The 17,748-nt window shown below is 34.5% G+C and overlaps 2 protein-coding genes across 2 annotated transcripts; one reads left to right on the plus strand and one right to left on the minus strand.

Moving 5' to 3' along the window:
• Positions 1-10,701: 10,701 nt before the first annotated feature.
• On the minus strand, positions 10,702-14,382 carry LOC107617612 (WD repeat protein). The gene is made up of 3 exons (XM_016319416.3): positions 14,247-14,382; positions 12,724-13,128; positions 10,702-11,176 (listed from the first exon to the last, which is right to left on the minus strand). The coding sequence occupies exons 1-3, from the start codon at positions 14,292-14,294 to the stop codon at positions 10,964-10,966; spliced, it is 666 nt and encodes a 221-aa protein (XP_016174902.2). The 5' UTR covers positions 14,295-14,382; the 3' UTR covers positions 10,702-10,963.
• LOC107617611 (ras-related protein Rab7) lies at positions 14,299-17,341 on the plus strand. The gene is made up of 7 exons (XM_016319415.3): positions 14,299-14,421; positions 14,540-14,566; positions 15,150-15,249; positions 15,342-15,488; positions 15,923-16,003; positions 16,074-16,219; positions 16,996-17,341. The coding sequence occupies exons 1-7, from the start codon at positions 14,369-14,371 to the stop codon at positions 17,060-17,062; spliced, it is 621 nt and encodes a 206-aa protein (XP_016174901.1). The 5' UTR covers positions 14,299-14,368; the 3' UTR covers positions 17,063-17,341.
• The last annotated feature ends 407 nt before the right edge of the window (positions 17,342-17,748 follow it).

The raw sequence follows: 17,748 nt of genomic DNA on the forward strand, positions 1-17,748 counted from the left end.
AAGAACTGGGGAGTCCTTAGTAGGGTCGGGGTTATTAGTTACATTCATTTATTCGATCTCAATTAGTAGATGGGTAATATAATACAGTAAAGTAGTGAACAAAAGTTAAAAATAGATAGAAAAACAAAGAACAGAACACAAGCAGGAGAATACAAGAAGATAAAGCACAGACATAGCACTCAAGCAAACAACCATAAAGAAATAGATCACACACAAGTAGGAATGCAATAGAGAATAATGCGCAGACAAGAATTATGCATGTCTAGTCCTAGTGCAGGTAATGAGCTCATTTGTCGGTTTCTACCCGCTCCCGACGTAATCCAGCATTACCAGCCGGATATGGCTTTCCTGTTGGCAATACCCCTGTGTACAGGAAATAACCCCTCTGCCACCACAGGGTCCACTGTACGCAGGAAATAACACATCTGCCACTGCAGGGATGTATGCCGAAACACCTTCTATATACAGGAAATAACCCTCTGCCACTACAGAAATGGAACAGGTGGTCACGGTACTCTGTAGCAGGAAATAACCAATATGCCTTACAAAAATAAAATATGGATCTGTACCGCAGGAAAGTGTTTCTCAGTGGTCGCACCATTATCTATCTGACTGCCACAATGCAGCAGATGAACATATAGATATCTCTGAGGTTGCCTTAATGCAACAAATGACCTCTTAATAGGTCCTCTGCTCTTTATCATACTACTCTTTTCGCTTTGTCTCTTTATTCTGCTCTGTTTGTTCTTTTCTATGCACTTCCTTACTTTATTCTGCTTCCTCTGTTTAACGTATGTATTTAAAGCTTATGTAAATTTCGGTATGATTAGTTAGCCTGTCCCAAGTATAGGTTCATTAAGTCTATACTGAAACATTTTAACTTTTCATATAATACCTAACCCTATTCGCAATTCAAGGACTAACTATGTTGCCCTAGTTCGTTCACTAGTCTCTGTCTGTTTTTCTGTCATTAAAACTTTACAGACTTTTTCTTTAATTTTTATCTTTTCTTCAACTTTTTATCTTTTATTTATCTTTGCCTCACTAATATGTTTTTACCACTCTCTAAGTGTTTTATGAAGGTAACTATGAGATTCTGAGTTTAAAGTTGTCTTTCTAAAGCTTTTACAGAAAACTGCCTTTTCCGTATTATTTTATTATTTTTATTAAAATATTATTTTTAATTAAATATTATTATTTAATATTTTATTATTATTTATTATTTTATCATTAATTTTCGAAAATTAACTTATCTTTTTCTTTTAACCCTTAAAATTCACTTTTTACCACCCGTAACTTTTAATATTTTTACTTTAACCACCCTGACTTTCAGAAATTACCGAATAACCCCTCAAACACCAAAATAATTATAACCTTGCCCTTTTTAAGATCTAAAAGATGTTCTTCAATGTTCTTCATTACACTCAAAGTGTTCTTCGTGTTCTTCGTAAATTCTTCAGATTCTTTCTCTGTTTTTACCCGTTTTTCAGTCTTTTCAGCAACCGATTTTTACCATAATTCATAATAAATTAGCAGCCACTAAAACCCCATCTTTTCTACATGATTTTAACACAAATTGAACCTCAATTTAAGCTTAGGGTTTCGTTTTTCCAGCTTCCCCAAGAACATGAACTTTAAAGCTTGAATTTCATCAAATTCCATCAAAATTTCACCAAATTTTCACCAAGAATCAATCATATATGCAACCAATTTTTAGCACATCCAAATTATACAAAATTCACACAACTCAAACACAAATAATCAAGATTAATTTTGTTACACCCTACCTGGTTTTGCTGCTCCTAATTCAGTTAGACTTTCAGGTGGTCCTTTAGCACTTTTTCCTCCTAAATCACATCAAGAACAACTTTAAATCCAAAAATCCTCAACTGACCAAATCTTGCTCAGCACATTAGGAAGGGATATCTCACCTTAGACTTGCTGGAAATTAACGTTTTTTGGCCCTCAAGTCAAGTTAAGCATGATTTCTAAGGAAGAACATTAAGAAAACACATGTTTAAGCATGTTTCCTTGAAAACCGAATTGAAGAGGGAGGGAGACAGTCATATCACCTTATTTTCAGCCTTGATATGTTATATGGTTATGTAGAGGAAGAAGAGAGGATCATTTTGGTGAAATCGGAGTTTTGATTTGAGTTTTAGTTCAGAAGAAATCAAGCTTTGAAGATTTATGAACCAAGAACTTTCTCTCCTTTTTCTCTTGATGATTTTTGGCCACAACGAGCAAATGAGGCAGCCTTGGGGGTTTTGGGGGTGTAGGGTGAGTTGTGATTGGTTGGCTTGGAGGTGGATTAAAATAATATTAAAATATCTCAGGTATATAACTACTAAAACTAGATGTATCGGAACACTTGTGAAAACATCTCTAAAAATTATTTTCTGAGCTACTAGCATAAATGACACTAGTAACATATTTATTATGAGAATAAAACATGTATAATGAGGCCTTAGCATTGCTAAAGTCATCAGGGAGTGCTGGTGCTAAGCTGCACCAATAAACTGTGAACCCAGTTAAACCGATTTTATGTTTTTAACTAAAACTGACCAGGTAACCTTATAATATCATTCAAGAAGCTTCTAATACTAATATAATGATAATATCATCCTATTATCTCTCTTCTCTCATAAATCGAGTCCGGTTTGTCAAACTGAGACTATTTACGAAAAATCGAATCAAAACTCCTAACCGATACAGTTCAAAAACTAGGTTCTTCGTGACCGCGCTATCGAGCTTGCCTCGGAAAAGGTTCTAACTTAAAGATAACATAATGACAATGAGGATTGAGATACTTGATGATATATCAAAGGTTTTTCCCTTACTGATCTTCCAGAGTTCTCCGTACTTTCAGAAAAGATCTCGCGTACTCAAAAATCAGGGTTGTTACAGAAGGTGGTAGGGCACTCTCCCTTAGAATTTATTCCTCTTGGGATGCGCAATAGAGAGACTGATCCGGGAGTTGCCAACCAGATTTGTGACGGATCTGGCAGTATAACTGACACGTGAGCTCATGGCCAATAGGACAAACATGCATTATACTAAATTTGTTTGAAATTATTTGGATCTGCATAATTACTTGGTTTGCGTAATTGATATTCTATTAACTGCTAATCGTACTACTAGTCATAATTGTTCTCTATGTGTGAGTGTTTGATTGTTTGTCTAATTACTTGCGATTGTGACTTGTTAGTTTGGATTATGGTGGAGTGTTGTGGTGATTGTTTGGGGCCGAAGGTCATGTTTGATTTGTGTTATATTTCTTGATGTGTTGTGGTGTATTTTTGAGCAAGAAGCTGTGATGGGGTAAGTATATCTCCTAGTATGTTTGGTGAAAATTGATATGTATAGATGTGTTTGTTGAGGTTGAAATCCTTTAGATAAGGTGTGAAATTGAATGGGGTTTGAAATTTGAATGAATTTTGGGTCGGAGGCCGTGATTGGTTAAATTATATCTCTTGATATGTATATTGACTTGTGGTGGTGTGACCGATAAAAATGAAATTTTGATGACTTTGATTTTTAATAGATAATCACATGACTTTGAAATAAAGATTGAGATTTGGTGAATTAATGAGTAAAAAATTAGATAGAATTAAGAATGAAATAAATTAATTTAGCAAAAAGATTTATAAGATGAGTAATAATCACTACTGATGAACAAATTTTCTTTATATATATATATATATATATATATATATATATATTATTTTATAACAATTTTGAAATTTCTTTGGTGAGACCGTGTGGTTAGGTTTTCACCCGCTACAACCCTATCTTTTTCAGAAAATAGTCAAATGGTACAACCGAAAGCATGCATTATAGATCATTTTAACAAAGTTATTTACGTTAATATCATATTTATGGCAACTAGAATTATCAATTTACAGTTAATTTTTTATTATTAGTATTAATATCAATTTACCATCGATTATGTTTGATTACAAATTATATTATTATGATTGATAATTAGAATGATTAATAATTAATATAATTAGAATGATTGAAAATATTAATAATTGACAATTAGTCTAGTTATGCATTAAAGGTTGATTTTCATATATAATTATAAAGAATATACTTTCTTAAAATAAATTGAGAACAGAAAGGTATGCATACTGGCACCAGAATACGCCACGTTAGTATTTTTGGTGCCAAAATGCTACCCGTTGTAGAATAATATAATAATAATAATTTTTTTTGTGACTGAAAATAAATTAACAAAAAAAAAAGAAAAGAAATAAAAGAATTAAGACAGATCGAAGGACTATCTACTAAAAGAGTAGTCTTGACATAAACAATTCTCAAACTCCTTCCAAGGAGCAAGGAGCACCACATGTTCATGACTCAAAGTTAGCTCTATCTTTGCCATGTTATCGGCCATCCTATTCGCATTCCGTAAGATTAAACGAAGCTTAGCTCGCCACTTCCAACTCATAATGTCACGGATTTTCTAAACCAAGAACTCAGCAGAATTGCTACCCCTGTAATGATTATTGATAAGAGTAAATTCCTCCACACAATCAATTTCACAAACAACATTCCTCTATCCTAAATCCCAAGCTAGAAGGTAATCCCGCTAAATAGCAAATAGCTCTCCATGAATGACTAAATTACTATCCAAAACACCACGACAACTTCTCTACAAATTACCATTCCAGTCTCTGATAACACAAACAAAGCCAAGTCAATTATCATTTCTAAAATAACTAGCATCGCAGTTAATCTTAAAAGTGCCCACAGAAGGAGGACCCCAAGAACTACTCATAGATAAAGGCATGGAAACCAGCTGCAATTCAAAGATGTTTATAAGCTCATTCTCGGAAGCTAAAGCCGTACCTGTCACCTTGTCAGCAGACCAAGGTTTTCCATCATTGAAAATATCATTATTCCTTACTCACTAAAGCTACCAAAGTACCAAAAAAGAACTTGAAAGGGTGCTCTTTACTATGCTTCAAGAACCAAGCAGCCATATCCCCTAGAAATTGAGAAATCTTTAAATTCTGTCAAACTAATTGAGCTTTGGGACATTTTCGAATACAATGCAACACCAACACCCGAGAAGAAAGGCACCTGGGACACAAATATGAATTCAACAACCCTCTCTTGAATCTAAGAGCTGTAGTGGGAAGAGTCTCTCTAAAACAGAGCCATGCCAAGAGTTTGTGTTTTTCTGGAACTTGAAGGCGCCAAGGCCACAGCCACATCCCCTTCTCCTCCCAACCGATTTTCTTCTTGCTCAAACACAAATAGCCATTACTTATGTTGTATACCTTAGAGTTAGCCCCAGATCAATACCAATCCAATTTCGAATCCGCTTGAGAATCTGAATTGTAAGAAACGATGTTGTGCTTCAAATTCTAGCTTAAAGGGGAATAGAAGATCTCAAAATGTCACTTGTCGTTCGACCACAAATTCAAAACATGAAGGTTCAAATCATAAATGTGCACATAGTCTACCTCAAAGGCTAGCGGCTCTTCTTTCCTCCAATTAGCAAACCAAACGTTCTAATCAAGACCATCTATACACCAAGCAAAACCATCCCGCAACACACCGAAAGCTTTACATAAGTTTTTCCAAACATGAGAGCCCTTACCTGGCGAGAAATCACATCTAGCATCATGGGAAGATTTATATTTGGCAGCCAACACTTTGGCTCATAGCTTATTCGTTTGATGAAAGAATTGCACACTAATTTCCCGAGCAAAGCAATATTTGCACAATAGGGATCTTTAATTCCCAAACTCCTGTACTTCTTAAACGTAATCAAAACCTTCCAACTAACTAGATTTAATCCTCTACCATAAGCCTGACCTTTTTAAAGAAAATTTCTCATCATAGATTCTATTTTACCTGTAATGCCTTTCGGGAAGAGAGACACTTGCATGTAGTAGGTAGGGATAACAACAATCATTAAATTAACCAAACAAAGTCTTCCAACCATATTGAGTAATCTACCCCTCTAGTTGGCTAGCCTTCTCCTAACTTTATCGAAAACTTCATTAAAAGAGGCTCGATTAACTCTGGAATGGTTGAGATTAATCCCAAGATAATTCCCTAAATCCTGCACAAATTTTATAGAGGATACACCTATAAGCATATCTCTTCTCTTTGCTAATACATTCTTGGAGCACAATGCTTTGAATTTTTCAACATTTATTTTCATCTAGAAGTTTTGCAGAACTTATTCATAATGGACAAAACATTTTTCACTTGACTTTTCCTTGCTTTACAAAAAAGAAGTAAATCATCAGCAAACATTAAGTGCAATATCCTAGGTCCTTCTCTAGAAACTGCCACTAGATCCTAACTTCCCATCTCAACCTGCTGATTAATAAAGCAAGCCAAACGCTCCATACACAACACAAAAAGGTATGGTGACATTGGGTCATTCTGCCTAAGGCCACGCCTAGGAGAGAAACCCGTCAATCTATCACCATTCCAAAGAATTGATAAAGAGGAAGCTGTGATCAATTCATAATCAGCCTGACAGTGAGGTTAGGAAACCCAAAACTTTGCAGAGTTTGCTCCAAAAATCTCCAGTCAACCCTGTCATGTACTTTTTCTAGATCAATTTTAAACGTTAAAGTACCTTTCCTCGACTTAGTATGCTTCATGAAATGAAGAATTCTTGTGCAATAATATTATCAGAAGACCCCCTTCCTGGTATAAACCGTCTTTGAAGAAGACCCACAATGTCAGAAAGGTAAGGACGAAGTCTATTAAGCAACACTTTTGTGATAATCTTGTATAGGGGTGAACGCGGATCGGATTGGATATAGCTAAAATTTCGATCCGATCCGCACTAAAATCATCGGATCAAATCCAATATCCGCAGTTTTTAAGTTTGGATCCGATCAGATCCGATCCACACATTTGCGGATCCGATTGGATTGGATAGGAAAAATATCCGCAAAACGTAAAAATATTTTAAAAGGTTATTTTTATTTAAAAATATCAATAAAATTTATTTTTTCTATTCTTTTAAATATGTTTACTCTTAAAATAATATTAAACACACTTTTCTTAAATAATAAGTTAAAATAATACAACATATATGATAATTATTAGTTGAAATAAAACATAAAAAAATATTTACTTATTAATTTCTTTATTTTTGCGGATACGCGGATATGTGGTTACCTACATAAAATCCGCGATCTGATCCAATAGCCTTGTGGATCGGATCCATATCCGCAATTTTTGGGTCGGATTCGGATAAACACCGCAGATATGCGGATTGGATCCGATCTATGAACACTCCTAATCTTGTAAATCACATTGTAAAGACTAATAGGTCTGAAATCTTTCATGGATGTGGCACTTCCACCTTAGGAATAAAGACAATTAATGTTTCTGTCATCTTAGGATTGATTGTATCACCTGAAAATGCCGGCCGAATCATGTTCCACATATCAACACCAACTGTCTCCTAGTACTCTTTAAAGAAAAAAGCTTGGAAACCATCAGGTCCAGGGGTTTTAAAGGAGCTCGTGTTAAAAACGGCTGACTTAATTTCCTCCATGGTAACCGGCGCTATAAAACCCAAACAAGCTTCTTTACTAAGAGAAGGCATAGGAGCACTGCCTAAGCTTCCCAAATCGACGTCCTCTATATGGCAAAATAAACCTCGATAGAAAAACTCTGCTTCACAACTAAGTACCTTTGAATCTGTTTTCCAAACACTATCATTAAGAAAAAGATCATGAATCTTGTTATTTTTCCAGTGCACTAGAGTCTGAATATGAAAAAAAAAAAACTTATATTCTTGTCCCCAAACCTACCCAGTGTTCTCTTAATTTCTAAAACTATAGAAGTTCTTGTACTAAAATGTTGTTATAAGCTTCATTCAACCTCTGTTCTTTCAATCTCAGAGATAGGCTATCAACCACTTCCAAGTACTTTTGAATGTAGCTAATTTTCCACTTCATATCACTTTTTCGAATAAAAATGTTGCCGAAAACCTTAGAATTAAACTCAGACGAATTCTTCTACACTTCAGACAATTTGTTATGGATCCCAGAATTACCTGACCGCCAAGATCGGGCCACAATCTCCTTGTATTTGGGGTGAGTTGTCCAAGTTGCAATGAAACGAAAGAGTTTATTCCCTTTAAGTTGCGAATGACTTTTACAACGCACAAGGATAAGACAATGATTAGATTGAAGTCTATTAAGAATTTCAGCATAAGCCTTCGAAAACCCAAATGACCAATCACCATTAATAAAAATTTTGTCTAGTTTTTTTGCCACATCAAGAGAATTTTGAATGCGGTGATTAGGGATGTCAATGGGGTGGGGCGGGGGCAGGGGATGCCTCCCTGCTCCCCGTCCCTGCCACGTTCCCCGCCATGAGAGAATAATTGTCCCCATCCCCATTCTCTGCATTCCCCGCATTTTCCGCGGGGCCCCATTCCCCATCTCCCTATGTTTAACATTCATATGAAAATTATAATAAAGAATATAAAAAAAACCAAAAAATAAACTACAAAATATTATTACAAACACACAAACATATCTTATCCAAGATTATAAGTCTAGAAATATAACATAGCAAATCATAGTTCATAAAATAAAATCTTGAACAATAGGGTTAGGATTTTTCAATGAATGAAATTACTAAAAGAACTCCTATATTAGAAATAAAGTAAGGGTTATTAAGTAAGTTAAAAAATTCGGGGAATTATTGGGGATGGGGCGGGAATCCCCGCTTGGATCCCCGCGCCTGTCTTGGGAGAATTTCGCTCCCCATCCCCATTTCCACAGAAAAAATTCTCCACCACTAAGGCCCCATTCAGGGCGATCCCCGCGGGGATTCCCACCTCCTAAAAATTTTTGACACCCCTAGCGGTGATATCACAAAAACTTCTTACCAATCAATTTCAGATCAAAGAGTCTACAATCACCCAAAATTTGACAACTTTTAACTTCATACGAGTAAAGAACTTTATTGAAATCACCAAGTAAAATCCAAGGTCTATGATAAGTTGACTATGAGAAACAAGGTTATCCCAGAGAAGGACTCTATTACTAAATTGTGAGCTGCCATAAATTCCATTGCACCTCCAAGTTAAATTGTCATACTGAACATCAACCGTCAGACATTGCTCAAAAACATCAATCACTTTACAACTGGCACCCTGCAAGGAGGATAGGAACCAAATTCCTCCCTTGTGCCTCACAGCTTCTACAATCCCAACCTGGAAATACCCAAGACGCTCCCAAAAAGACTTCAAAAGTTTCCATTGCAACCTTTCTTTGAAGAGATGGATGTGATTTTGCGGGCATCGGTGCCCCCGTTTGGGTCTTTTCTACGTCATGTGGAACGCTTTCAACAATAATCTTTTTAACCATCGGTAATTCTAGATTAATTTGAACATATGGCCTGTTTCTGGTAGTAGCATATCGAAAGACCCAATATCCGAATCCACACTAAAATTGAACCAAAGGTTTAAAAGGTCATTTCTCCTTTCATACCAAATGCACAAACTGTATCATTGAACCACATAATGATGCTTTACGTATCATCAGTCATTGCCCATCGTCCTCCTCTTACCATACGCATTGGCTCCTATTGAGGATGTTGTGTGGCACCGTTGCAAAGAATAATGAGCAACTTAGCCAATGCCGTCAAACGCCTTCCTCCGCCGCCACCAGTCCTTCTAGATGAGCTGATAGCTGAAATATTGCCGAGGCTTCCGGCAAAGAACGTCACGACACTCAAGATTGTCTGCAAGTCATAGACACCACCATAATCTCCGGCCCTCAATTCTCATGATTCTATTGCCTTTACTTTAACGATGAATGTTATGTTTCATGCAGTGATAGATGATCTTTTTTTTTTTTTTTTTAATTTCTAAAGTCAAATCCTCGTAAGATATACTGGTTCCATTGATTCAATTTATGTTTAAATTTAAAATAAAATGAATAACCACTAAATTGTGTTAAATTTGATTTAGATTTTAAAATTTTAAACAACAAAATCAAATGTTATAGAGTATTAATCATCAAATTCAAGTTTTTTAAATCTAAAATCAGTATTTTTTTTTTCTTGAATTTGAGTTATAATAGTTAAGAATAATCATTTTTACTGTGAATAGTTATTAACTTATATCTATACTTCCTATATAATGGGTATTGAAAAAGTTTTGATGCACAAATTTTTGTTCTTAAAATGTTATGTTATATATATCCATAAAAATTAGTTTTTGTAATTCTAAGATTTGAACCAAGCCCTCTTAATTATAGTGTAAGGTGATTTTTATCTTGACTAATCACAAATTTATTATTTTGATAGTAAATAAAAGAACAAATTAATAGACACATTACGCTGGTATATATATGTATATATACCTATTTGATTTGCACCAGGTATCCATCAAGTCGGAAGTCCAATGACTAATCCCTCAAGTACTACAGAAATACAAAGTGGGCGACCCTCTCAAGCAAACAAGTTTTATTGCCATTCCCTCAAGCAAACAAGTTTTATTGCCATTCCGTAGTGAATATCAAACCCGGGAGAGATGGATAAGAAAATTTTCATTTTCATTTATTTTCTCGCCATTCTAATCAAATAATTTGGCTGCATGATATAAATACAGAACCGATTATCTGTTTTATTTTTTGCTTACCCAGATCGTAACTTGGCTCATAAGTAAGATTCCTAACGTAAGATGCAGAGCACAAATACATTGTTTTCCACTCTCATCAGATATGCTTCTAAGGATTTAAAAAAATAACAAAAAAAAAGAAAGTAGTACAAAAATGGACAATTGTATGCTTGCTGAACAAGAGCAACTATTATGCAGTATCATCAGATAACGTGACATTTATCCTATACCATTGATGATGACACATTTCATCGTAAAAAATGTCAACTTCTTGAAAGAACTGAAAGCATAAACAGAAAAGCATGAAAAGCCTTACACAAAAGCATCCATCCCTTCCATTCACCAACCATACTTTTTCAGAAAATCTTTAGTTCTCTTCCTCATGCGGGTGAAAACAATCACTATACAAGCCAGCACCCATGGAGAGGAGTTTGTGCCCAAGATGTTATATTTCTTGATCCATTCTGGAGTGTCCCTTGAAACTAGGGCTATCATAAATGTTATTACAAGCACCCCGATCAAGATCCTGGTCACTGGTTTAAGTACCGAGTCCTGCAATTGAAGGTTACACAGAAGAGAAACACCTTTAGTTTGATGGACCTCAGTTAATAAGAAATGAAACAAGGTGCCTTATTACCATCTAAGTTCCTCAGAGTGCATTTAACTATAGAGATACTTAAGTCCCCATGCTTGTTTAAGCATTGCTTATTTTCAGAATCTTATTTCCTATCACCACTTACATAAAGAATCAATCACAACTAGGTGTGGTAGATTACATAGATCAAACAATACCATTGCGTCCTATCATGTATCATGTCCATATTGAGATTATATTTCCTATCACCACTGACATAAAGCATCCATCTAGAAAATGTAAAGAATGCTATATCTTATAAAGGTTTTATCTTGGACGTAGGAAACTCATCATCTCCTCCATCCTTCTTATTCAACAAAGATAAAGTCCAAAAAGGAATGGATCAACCGCACAAAAACCACATAAGCAATCCAAAAAGGTACCAACATAAACATGTATAGAGCACCCCCTTTTTTTTTGAAAAAGAAAAAAAAAAACTGAACGCACAAACACACCTAGAAGAAAGATGTGCTGAGTCCATATGACATAATATAGATGAATCTTAAATCCCACGTTAAGAGAAACCTTGCAAGAGTATTTTTCTCATTAAAACCCGGAAAAAAAGAAATTGTTTTTTGGTCCTTAAGGTCAAGTACATAAATTTCTGTGGCTACCTTCATACATAATTGCTTGTTCAATGAAGCCTCTAATGGTGAATGTTGGCTATACACATTCTTCTCTATACTCTGATAGATAATATAGGTAGAACAACTCATGAGCCAAAAAAAATTGGATAGTTTTATTCATAGTAAGATACCAAAAGGTATTAAATACTCGCCCTAATGTATATGTATAAAAAATTTCAGAGCTTCAAAAGACCAACGCAATCTGTGTTTCTTCTCGTTATGGTAACCAATCGAATTCAAACTATTGAATTCCCCCCTCAAATGGATGAAACACACTTGAGGTTCTTCTTACATCCATTACCTATGAGCTTTTATTTTTTTCTCATTCCAATGAGTATTGCCATAGACTTATAGGCACAATTTCTAAGGAAGGGTGTACTAGAAAGAAGGGAAAACTAATTTGAGAAGGGCATGTAACATGTTTAGTGTGGTATGGCCAGCCTACTCTATGAACCTTCTCCAGTTCTCCTCTCCCTATTCTGAATTTTGACCATAGTTTCTCCAAATTACGGCGAATGCTTCTGCTTCTGCTTCTACCGCTTCCAATTTTGATCCTGTTTATGGAGAAGTACTTTTCTCATCACCACAACTAAAAGTAGATTTTCATTGTTCTGTTACTTGGATTGATGAATTGGGATGATCCCTGTCTTAACCGATCTGAATATAAGTTTCGTATGATTGGATTGTTCATCTTACAAGTTACACTAAAACAGCTAAATATCCTTTCTTTCCCCAATTGTTACCAACATAATAATAAAGCAAGCATTAAACTCAAACAAAAATATCAAATTTCCTTCTTAGTTAGATCCCAAAGCAATCACTCAGAAAGGAGAGGGTACCTTAGGTTCGCCATCAACATAAACAGTAGCACCGTCGTGGTAAGTGAGGATGGACCTCCCATTTCGGTGGAAGCGGATGGGGACGCCGCGACCGGACTGAGGGTTAAAGACGAAGATGGATTTGAGTCCGTACTTTTCGAGAATTTCACGCACTTCCAGCTGGTCCTGTTCCCAACCACCAAGGTTCGACTTGAACACCGCTATGGGTCCCTTCCCTTGCCGGTACAGATGGATCTCCACCTCCGGCACCTTCGTCCGCACCTGCTTCTTCGGCGACACCTCATCCGTCGTCGTCGTGGGGGCTGTGGCGGTTGCGTCTACTTCCTCGATTTCTCCGATCAAGGGTGCTTTCTCTTCCTCCATGGAGTTTATATATGTTTCCGTCGTAACGCTCTGATCTGAATTCTGAATTTTTGAATATGGAAGATGAGTATGATTCTATGAGTAATTAAGCTTCACACTCAAATCTAATACAAAATAGTGAAAATACAAAACCCTTTTTTTTTTTCCTCCTCAAAGTAAATATTTTAATCAAAACTTATATTTTAATTATTTTAATCAATATCGATGTTCTTTTTAGCTAATTATAAAATGTAAGTATATAAATTTTGCTAGTATTAATCATATATACTAATAAAGTTTGAGAGAATGGGGATTGGGGAAGGTTAGATGGAACAAAAGAATATGATTCTTTTTTTTTTTTTCTTCATAGAATTGAAAAAAAAAATTTAAATCATCATCATATATCATATATGAAATTAGATGGATGATTGTATGTATCAAAATAGACTATGTTGCTGTGTACGGAAAAAGGATTATGTAGCTATTCTTCTCTTCATTCTAACGAACATATAAAAATATTAGAAATGTGCAATTGAAATAATAATAAAATAGTCAAGATGGTAATTATTTTGTTACTTTAATTAATAGTTTTGATTAAAATTTTAAAAATTATAAAATAATTTTATAAATATATCTGTATTTTCATTTCATATATATATACACACGCATGTGTATGTTTTCTAATTTTTTTTTAAATTAATATATATATATATATATATATATATATATATATATATATATATATATATATATATAGTAGATAAATTTATAGATTGTAGGATGCAATATTGCAATTGAAGAATTAAAAAAGGGTAAAAATAAAAAAAGGGAAAAATATAGGGATAAGAATTCAATTATAATATATATAGTGATTTAAAATGATTTTATACTTCACCTTCAAAAAAAATTACTTTATTCTATTAATTATTGGATATAGATGGAGCCCAAAAAAAATATTGGATATACTAATATAGATGATTTGAAAGATTGATTATTTATCCGAATAGCAGGGGAAGCAGTTAATTATAAATGATTATGTGAGCTTTAAAAAAGCATTCTTAAATGCATATATAAAGTAAACTTTTATTTATTTTATTTTATTTTATTATCGTTTTTGGCTGTAATTTTTTTTTGAAAGCAGTTGAAGTGAATAGTGCAGAGACAGATCGAAAATGGCGTACCTTTTTCCCTTTTCTGCACGAAGTTGACCTTGAAACCAATCGCCCCATAAATACACAAACCCGCAACAACAATAACGAGCTTCAACGTGAATCCTCGATTTGGGTCCCTACCGTAACCAGCTATGTCTTTGCGCAGACGAACCTTGCTCAAGGTCATCGTCCTCGGCGATAGCGGGTACGTTTTCTAGGATTAGGGTTTTTTTTTTTTCTTTTCTTTTCTTCATATTTTATTTTCCTCCCTCAAATGCATCCAAAAATTTAGTTTTTACAAACCCTTTTCGTTTCGTTGTTAGGGTGGGAAAGACCTCATTGATGAATCAGTATCCTGACCCTCACGTGCTCTTCTCCCAATTCCATTGCTGTTTGGTAATTTCATGCGTTATTGTTGGAGGGTTTGTGTCATTTCACTTCGTCCTTGAATCCCTTCGCCTGTTACATTGTTGCACCTTTGGCGTTATTACGCTTGATTTGTTATTTAACTAATTTACTTAACTTTTTGTTTACGTTATAGTTCTAATTCGTGTTAGTGTTAGTTACGCGAAATTATTCCAAAAGTGACTAGTCTTATATATGATTTTTTTATGTTGAAAGTAAACGTTTCACCTAAGAGTACTAGTGCACGTTTCATGACATTCACACAGTGCCTTATCTAAATTATTGCTTTAGTGAAATAATAAGGTTTCAGTTTGAGGTCCTTTTGATGATAATAATGTTATTTTCTTATTGGAGTTTGCATCTATTGACCGCTAAGAGTGTGTGTGCACAAGAAGTTAGTATTAGGAAGTATTAGTCAACATATTGTGTAGACTTTTTAGTTTTCTGTTTGGACAAGTTGTCAAAAAAGATTTATGGTTATTTCCTTTTCTTGAGTTATCCACTTTGGAACCTTAACTACTTACATAGATATGTGCACAAGAAGTTTAGTCAGCAATATAAGGCAACCATTGGAGCTGATTTTGTAACTAAAGAACTCCAGATTGATGACAGACTAGTCACTCTTCAAGTGGGTTTGTTTTCTTTCTCAATAGTATTTTTGAATCTCTATATATATTATGTGAAAATTGTGTGTATTTCAATTGTATGTTTGATTGGTAGATATGGGACACTGCGGGGCAAGAGAGATTCCAAAGTCTTGGCGTTGCATTTTATAGAGGGGCGGATTGCTGTGTTCTAGTTTATGATGTGAATATAATGAGGTCATTCGATACCCTTGACAATTGGCACGAGGAGTTTCTCAAGCAGGTCCTTCCTGTCCTTTTCTAGATGATAGTTTCATTTGTTGTCCTTCATGACCGCATCCATATTGGGTTCTGCTTGTAATATTTTCTCGATGTTATACTTTGTGGTTATTAGAAAATGGTAGGACTCCATTTTGATTTTCTGGTAATATACTGGAAGCATATTGTTATGATTATGATTGTAGTTTGTAGTCTAACATGGGGAATCCGGATTCTTTACCTCAACAAAGGGCAAGAAACACAGTTTTCAGACATTGTTAGTTTACTTGCATTCTTCCATCATTTCATAACCTTTTATCTGTGGCACTATCTCCCTGGATACAGAATTGCGAAATGCATTGTGATTTGATTTGTCTCACTTTCTTACGTATTACTTACCCTTATTAGATTTTTTACAAATAATGCTCTATTAAGACTTGTATTCTTATTGTGAGACAGGCAAATCCTTCTGACCCGAGGAAGTTTCCGTTTATATTGCTTGGAAACAAGATAGATATTGATGGTGGGAATAGTCGAGTGGTAGGCAAGTTTAATTACAGATTCATGATTCCTCATCTCATGCATAAATGACTAATTATCTTAAAAGCAGGTATCTGAAAAGAAAGCCAAGGATTGGTGTACTTCAAAAGGAAATATCCCCTACTTTGAGACGTCTGCGAAAGAAGATTACAACGTTGATGCCGCATTCCTCTGTATTGCCAAGACTGCCCTAGCCAATGAACATGAGCAGGACATGTAAGTTTTGCTTTTGAAAGATATGGACTTGCTGATGAGTTTTACTGTATGAATTTGTACATTATCATATGAATACAAGTCACCACTATTATGTAATTGATGAGTTTGGATGAATGCATAATAACCATGCTTAGAACCTGTTGAAAACTTTTTACATAGACAGTCCCAGTCTGGATAAAAGAGGATGTTGACTGGCTCTGCTGGGTCTTTAAAAGCCAATGTAAAACTTTGTTGAATATCTATGGCATGGATCAAACACTATATCATAGGACTATTGTCGTTAATTTATTAAGTTGTACTTTTGACTGTATGAACTTGTAATGGAAGAAGACATTGATGTTTCGTCCTCACGTTTAGAGGCAATGAAGATTCCTTAACCTAAGATCTTTGAAAAGTATTTATGAGGAAGTTTTTTATCTCTTTCTGATCTCCAAGTATTATTGGTATGTTCTGTAAATTCCTGAACTGTACCATTAGTAGTTTGTACAATTCTATTTCTAACTATTGGTGTTCTGACCTCTGAGCTCCATTTTATTATTGGTATCTGAAATTCTGATGCCTTCCAAACATTAGTTATTTGTACAATTCAGTATCTTATGTTTAGGGGAAAAAAGACGGATATCTCAGAATCCAGTTTTCCTGTTCTATACAATTTCATCGGTTTTGTGGAAGACATTTTTGTACTAAATAAGTTTCCTTCTTTCTTTTGGAGATTTAGATATTGACAGGTAGCCTGCTAAATTAACTTCTGAATTGTTTCAATTTCAATTGTGCAGATATTTTCAAGGGATTCCTGAAGCTGTTACACCAGAGAATGAACAGAGGGGTGGATGTGCATGCTGAGATGGAAACAATGAATAATTTTACGGACTCCCCCTAATGTCGTGGCTCAAATTCTTCAAATTCTTTTTGCTCAAATAGTGATATTTATTCCTTCTTGTATACTGTATGCTATGGTTCTGTGAGTAAATTGTGTTTGACTTTGTGCAAGTGTAGCTTCCACTATTGGAAATGTTTCATTCAGTAGAATGGCTACATCACTTTCGGCATGTAAAAGCAATGAATATACTAAGGTGAAGGATAACACGCAGAGTATGAATTAGAGCATTTGGAGTGAGTAAATTATATTCCAAATGAATTTATATAATTTATAAACCTTAAATTCTAAACTCTATTTTTTTTATAAAAAAAAAAAAGAAAAAAAATACTGGACGACAATAATTAATTACGTTTGGGTCACATTTGTGATGAATTAATATATTCGTGCATTAATTTAAAAAAAAAAACTAAATTCACTAATGATAAACAGTTAACACTTAGGCCTAGTTTGGGTAATCAACTTAATTAAGTTTTTTTTGATAAAATAATTTAAACAATAAATGACTCTATTAAAAGTAACTTATAAGTAAGTTATTTTGTGTTTGGATTTTTAACTCTAAAAGTGCTTATTTTATAGAAATATGATGAAAAGTAGAAGTATTATGAAAGAAGTCAGTTTTTTTAACTTCTCTATAAGCTCTTAAATAGCT

Source organism: Arachis ipaensis, chromosome B9 (assembly GCF_059453495.1).
Source record: "Arachis ipaensis isolate K30076 ecotype BB chromosome B9, ASM5945349v1, whole genome shotgun sequence".
Classification (NCBI taxonomy): domain Eukaryota; kingdom Viridiplantae; phylum Streptophyta; class Magnoliopsida; order Fabales; family Fabaceae; genus Arachis; species Arachis ipaensis.